At 39.9% G+C, this 6,319-nt stretch overlaps 1 protein-coding gene and 1 long non-coding RNA gene across 2 annotated transcripts; both read right to left on the bottom strand.

Moving 5' to 3' along the window:
* Nucleotides 1-1,111: 1,111 nt before the first annotated feature.
* LOC108678198 (putative methyltransferase-like protein 7A) lies at nt 1,112-2,065 on the bottom strand (the record flags this gene model as incomplete). Its single annotated transcript, XM_018166560.2, is given in 2 exon segments — nt 1,112-1,263; nt 1,557-2,065. Coding segments are annotated over 2 exon segments (223 nt in total), but the record flags the coding sequence as incomplete, so codon positions are not given.
* A 2,495-nt stretch (nt 2,066-4,560) lies between these two features.
* LOC108678197 lies at nt 4,561-6,296 on the bottom strand. The gene is made up of 3 exons (XR_001931303.2): nt 6,191-6,296; nt 5,471-5,517; nt 4,561-4,950 (listed from the first exon to the last, which is right to left on the bottom strand). It is a non-coding gene; the product is annotated as an uncharacterized LOC108678197 (long non-coding RNA).
* Nucleotides 6,297-6,319: the final 23 nt, after the last annotated feature.

Raw genomic sequence — 6,319 nt, 5'->3', positions numbered from 1 at the left:
GGCGGCTAGCAGCTCATTGGCTCGCTGGTTTACATCCATGAAGGGGTTTGGTCCCTGTGGCTTTCAGCTAGTAATCATGTTGGCTAATTTGCTCTGCAGCATTCTTGCGCACGGGGAGAAGTATGAAAATTATGCTGGTATTGGGCAATGCTGGGCTATTTCAGTCGTCCCCTCCCTACGCCATCGGCCATACCGCTGTTGATACACAGCCAGCACTCCAGCCCGTCCGTTCGTTGCAGCTGCTTTCTCCCGGCATAACTCTACTTCCACGCATACCCCGTCTCCCCGCCTTTTTTCACTGACTGCCGGACGGCTTTTCTTAGTTTCTGCTCACTTGACTGCATTACGCTATGAAAAGAGGATCTATAGGAGTTGTAAACTAACCTAACCTAACTTGACCTAACCTAATTCGGATAAGCATCAAAGGTCTGCGAGAAAAGCCTCCAGTTAGTCATGCGATAATGGTGGAGAGTCGGGGTAAGTGTGGGGGGAAAAAGATGCTGGGGGATAGTAAGGCAGCGAAACAGTGACGCGGGGTTAACGTCTTGCGGATTAAGTAAGGTGATGACGCATTACCGTTTGGTACAGTTCACATTTGCGACAATGCAGTGTGGTCAGCGGAAACTTAGGATAACAGCATGTGTAAGAAGTGATGGTATGGGTTATAAAGCATTGGAGAACAACGTATTGACCGTTAACTATGTGGAGTAGCAGCTTGTGTGCTGAAGCAGTGTTGGTTTAAAGTTCGTGTGGTGAGATAGGTCAATTGACTACAGCTGCTTAGGTGCCAGGATGACAATATCTATAGCATTTAGATTGGGTATGTTGGCTCCACGCTCCAGGGCTGATTTGAGCGTTAATTTGCTGGTCTACGGCTGCGCACCCCGCAAAAATGTTGAGATAAAGTAATCCAAATGAGCGGATTGAAAGTTTTCCGCGTTTTCTTTATTTTTATAAAAAAATTTTCTTCAGTATAAGACTGTGTTTGAATTTACATTTCGAAGCCTAGGAGTTACGAAAAGCTATCTCACTAATTGAGAACAGTTAAATATAATTGAACAGTAAATTTTGTACTATATTGCTGACACAATAATCGGCTAGTTCACCTCACCTGTGCCAACGCCGACTTCGAGGATGCGGAGCTCTGAGCTGCCAGGTCGCCGGGGCTTCTCCTTCACGATGTCACCAAATATCTTCTTCTTGAACGCAACAAATGACGGATCAACAGTCGAGTAGAAATACGACATGAACCGTGCAAACGCCCTGGTAGCAACAATGTTGAGACATCACTACTTATTCGCTTATGAACAAAACGCGGTTAACAAATAGGTCACGATGAGCCTCTTTGCAAAGTATCTTACACAATCATGTCTACGCAAAGAACATCGCTAACACTCACCCAATTAGTATAATTTCAAATACTATAATGCAAATACTAATTTATGAAAATAATTTTTCATATGGGAGCTAACCGCTCGGCAAGCGGATTTGCGTTAAAATATAACAAATTTCGTTACATGGATAACTTCTTAGACGCAAGTTAGACGTCAGCTCACCGATGTCGCAAGCTGGGAAGAGCCTTGCAGAAGATGAAACCGAGACAGAAACTGATGAAAAGCGACCACATGATGACGCTTCAAGTTTGCACAACAAATTGCCTAATAAACTATTAAGAAGTTTTCTTTTATATATTATTTGCTGTGAATACCAGGGGCTCATATTACTTTGAAATAGTATAAATTCATCATATTGCACAACTGAAAATAATCGGCAACCCAATGATTATATGAACTAAGATGGTATTTATGCGTGCCAGTGTGAGTGAGATGTCACGAATTATTGAATACAAATCGATATTACTAGAGATTACTGTTACTGTCAGGATTTTGCAATCAATGTTGCTCATTGATGTTATTGTGATGATAGGTGATTTTCATCAACGGAGTATCAGACGCTGTGATTTTTTTAATAAACTCTAAAGCATAACTAGGATAAGTGAGAGTGAGACGATTCAGAACGGAAATGGTTCTTATTACACAGCGTTTAACTCATCAATAAATATCGATATTAAGCAGGGTGGCCCAGTGGTTAAAGTTCAGAGTCCCAGCCTCCCAGGATTGGAGCAGAGAGGTGCGGGTTCAATCCCTGCTCTGTGCGCCAGTTTCTGGTCAGAATCGGCAAGGAGGCCTAATTAAATGAGTGAGTTGCGAGTTCAAGCCCACAACAAGCTGTGGATATTCTGCAATCAGTCTTGACGGGAATGCGACATTTTTGCAGCACCCAAGTAAACCCATATCACACGACGCACTCAGTATTACTGGCTTGTTACCAACTCCCAACACCGAGGTGTTTGTCCTTGGAGAAAACAAGGAAAAAACAAAATATCGCCTCCAAAGGCCAGAGAAAACGTGCATCTACTTGGGGTAACTGTTGATTCACAGTGTCGGGACATGCCGGACAATTATTATTCTCCGGCCGGACTCGCGTGGCTGTTCTCCACGAATGAACGCAGCTCAGTGAAACATTGCACATGTATAAATTAAGACCTAACGGTGATGTTAAGTACGCGATCTTTTTTTATTTTGCCTTCTTATCCAACTTACAGACTACTTTGTAGACTCGAGTCCCACGCGCAGGAATCATTCAGCCATTTTATTTGTGACGTGGCGCTATCTACGGCACAGCGTTGACTCGGTTGCGTTGATACCGTTGGCTCTCGCGGTTGACTAGCCAGTGGACCCTTCCACCGTTGTTGATGATACCGTTGACTAGGAACCAGTTGACTCTGACGCCACTGACTCTAAGTGGCTACCTCGATCTGAGTACTTCTGAATCATCACAAGAACATTAATTCGCGTATTATCATAACCCTGGCGCGTTAACGCCCACTTCGTGGTATTATGTCGCTGGCCAATGACTGATTGCATTGCATTAATTATTGTAGTGAAATAATTCATCTAAAAAATTACAAATTGTAGCAAAATCTAAAGAAGATATTAGAATTTCCAATTCCAAAAAGTTTCATTGCTGGTACGGAGCACTTCATTCTGGGCACATGAATTTAACGATATGATTGATGACAAATAGGGGTAAAATCTAGGAATATATATATCTTATTATATTTAAAAAAAAGGAAATATATTTCATATCTTGCTCGATCTTACTTATCACTGATTTCACTTATCATTGATTTCATTCAGTAAATAGGTACTCAGGAGGACTGACACCAACTGTTGAAGAACATTCCGAATTTTGAATTGGCTCTCACATTATATACCGTTTGGTCTCCATTGATAGAGCGATTCAATGAATTGCTGTGGTGAAACATAGCCCTAGTATTCTGACAACATGTATCATTTTGGTATTAATTGTAATCTCTGTGTGGTTATTTTCTAGCAGAAGATTTACTCTGTGGTTGTTTAGGAAATCTTGGAGACAAAGTATTCCAGCTAATTAAAAAAAAAATCACGACGAATAGCTAACCGGCCTTTTCTGTTTGGATTCTTGACTTGTCCAGAGCAGTCCTTGACGAGGCTGATCACACGCTCGCTAGTGCTGTAAGGAAATACTCATTTTTGATAGGTCCAGATCATCATCAAGTCCAGAGAGAGTATTCGCCCACATAATGAATCAACATTTCTGGCATTCTGTGTGGACTAAAGTTGTCATCAAATTATCTAGTAGAAAGAAGAACTTAGTACATTATGCCATTTTGAAAAAGACCTGTGAAGAAAGCCAAGAGTGGTCTCCGGCTGCAAGCGTATAGAATACCTTTAGAATTTTTTCAACAGTTCAACTGTTGAAAAAATTATCGTAGAGTTGTCATGTTAAGTCATCGTAGCGTTGCAATGAGAACTCTATACGTATTTTGTATTGCTGAGGCATCATGAAAAAAATATTACTTATACTTTATATACTTTAACTCATGAAATGATTTTCTACGCGCACTTGTAGCGCTTCTGTAAAGAGCAGCAAATAACCTATTACTGCATTCTCCTATAAAGTGGTAGTGCAACAAAACTTTCCAAAACTATTTGTGAGATTTTCTCCTTAGCTGAACAATTTGGCACTAAGGTAACAAGTGAGTTACTTATTAAATCTGACAGTAATTACCGTCACGTAAATAAAGTTTGTATGTTATTTGTTAAAGTGTTGACTTTGGAATATCTCACTGGGGGCAATTGGGACTTGAATATCCCCCTTTCTTCCAAATTGGCACGAGACCAAATACTTTTGAGTATCACTAAGCTCTGTGAAGATAGTTCATCCGAAGGCTTTTGATCGATAATGGGGATTTTTTTGCGGAAAACATTATTGTAGTTCGCAGCAAATGATTCTGTCGTTCAAAGAAATGGCAGCGCATTATCAATACCCAATTATTACGCTGCATGCCCGCTTCACGATTTGAGCGACGTCTTGATGTAATCATGGAAATATTATATTATTGAAATGAACATTTTAGCTTGCTTTCTTATCAACATACGTATGCACAGGATTTCAGGAATCTGAAAGTCTTCACGGATGGCAATTGGAACGTTGAAATAAGACAATAAAACACAATGCAAGTTGCTTTTTAATGCGTTTTTTCATGAAGACACACCAGAGAATATCATATCGAAGAAAGTAGCCAGGAAATGAGTCGATGTTCAGCAGTGAGCGATACACCGGCGACACTAATATTTATTGAACAAGCCATGTACAGACTTGCTAGCTACCAGGACCAAGAACTAGCTAGTTACCACGACGACGAAGTAGTTACCAGGACCAAGAACTAGCTAGTTACTAGGACAACGTAGTATTTACCAGGACCAAAAACTTCCCGTGTATCGCAGTAATAGTCCGCTATCCTAAGTAATAAGGAACGCAGCAGCGCAAGGTACCGTAGTAGTAGGAATAGCACGTGTAAGCAGTAAACTCCCAGTAGTAGCAGTAGTAGTCCCACGTTCCCCACTGCAAATAATGAATTCATTCATTGCTATATCGTAGAAAATGATTTCATTGTCATGCAATCATATTATAATGTGTCATTATTCGAGGCATCCCTACGGGATATATGTTACATCAGTACACGAATGTCTATTCAGAAAACCGGTTTACTGGTCTAAAAATGGTCTATCAAAATGGTCTAAAATAATTTAGCGTGCACAGTGTAGCTGCATGAGACTCAATTCCTGCTTAGACCATTACATTTTTTCAAAGTTGATTGTCAATTTCGAGATTCACGGAAATATTAAAAATAAGTCGAGGAGTATGGGACATCCAGCGCTGACGATACCGCGGGCATTGCAGCCAATCTTATAGCCGAGGAATAAAACCACAACATGGAAGCGCCGTTCAGAAGTTACTGTGATTATGTTATTTCTAATTGCTCAATTAATAGTATTACGCTATAGTAAGTCATTAAATGTAGCAAGTACTTGCTTTGATGATGTTTCAATATTCTCAATTGAATCAAATGAAGGTCACTTACCCCGGAGTAACATGACCAGCCCGGGTAACAATTAATCCATTTTGCTTCTGAAATGATGAAAGGAAAGTTACTTGATATTATATAATGATTCTTCCTACACGAAGCCATCATATTATATTTCAATTACCTGATAGTTATTTGTAATAAGTCTATCTTGATCTATAGTATTAAATAAACTTTTAACGATAAACCGTTATTTACGTAGTCCGCAAAATTAGGAATCAAAGTTCCCTTATGAATATGAAGTACACATTACATACATTATAGCTAGTACATGGTAATAGTTTGTTACATGAAAATTATTTCTAGAATGATAACATAACGCTTCATCAGTGAGCAGCTAAGATTGTGATGGCATAACGCTGACCAATCGCATTCAATTTTGTGGAGAAATCGTTCAATCTCCTTGCGGGCTCAACGCTTCTTAAAGTTTATTGTTGAAATTCATGCTTATCACTTTATGATTGAATTTGCCAATATGAAGATACATGTATCGCTCTAATAAATATGGTATCAAAAGATTTCTCTTCAGTATTGATCTAATTTTTCCACTGGGAAATAACTCGTATCGATGTTGTGTACTCGTACTATCTCTGACTCTTTGTAAGGGAGAAAATTAATTCCCAGACACAGTTTACTCTGACAAAATAGATTTTTTTCACTCAAAACTTTGATTGGAGTGGGAACACGAGGCTGGTTTAATGCAGTTATTCTACTCACCAGCCTCAGTGTCTGCAACCTCAGCACCGTCAGTCCGAGCTACGTCGGCGACAGCAAATTCAGCCTTCTCGTGCTGGGCCGCGGCCTGGAAAGCGACCAGTTATGACGGATTATGGATATAATCGAAAT

This window comes from Hyalella azteca, unplaced genomic scaffold (genome assembly GCF_000764305.2).
Source record: "Hyalella azteca isolate HAZT.00-mixed unplaced genomic scaffold, Hazt_2.0.2 contig3509, whole genome shotgun sequence".
NCBI lineage: Eukaryota > Metazoa > Arthropoda > Malacostraca > Amphipoda > Hyalellidae > Hyalella > Hyalella azteca.
This window is presented reverse-complemented; position numbering and strand designations above follow the sequence as displayed.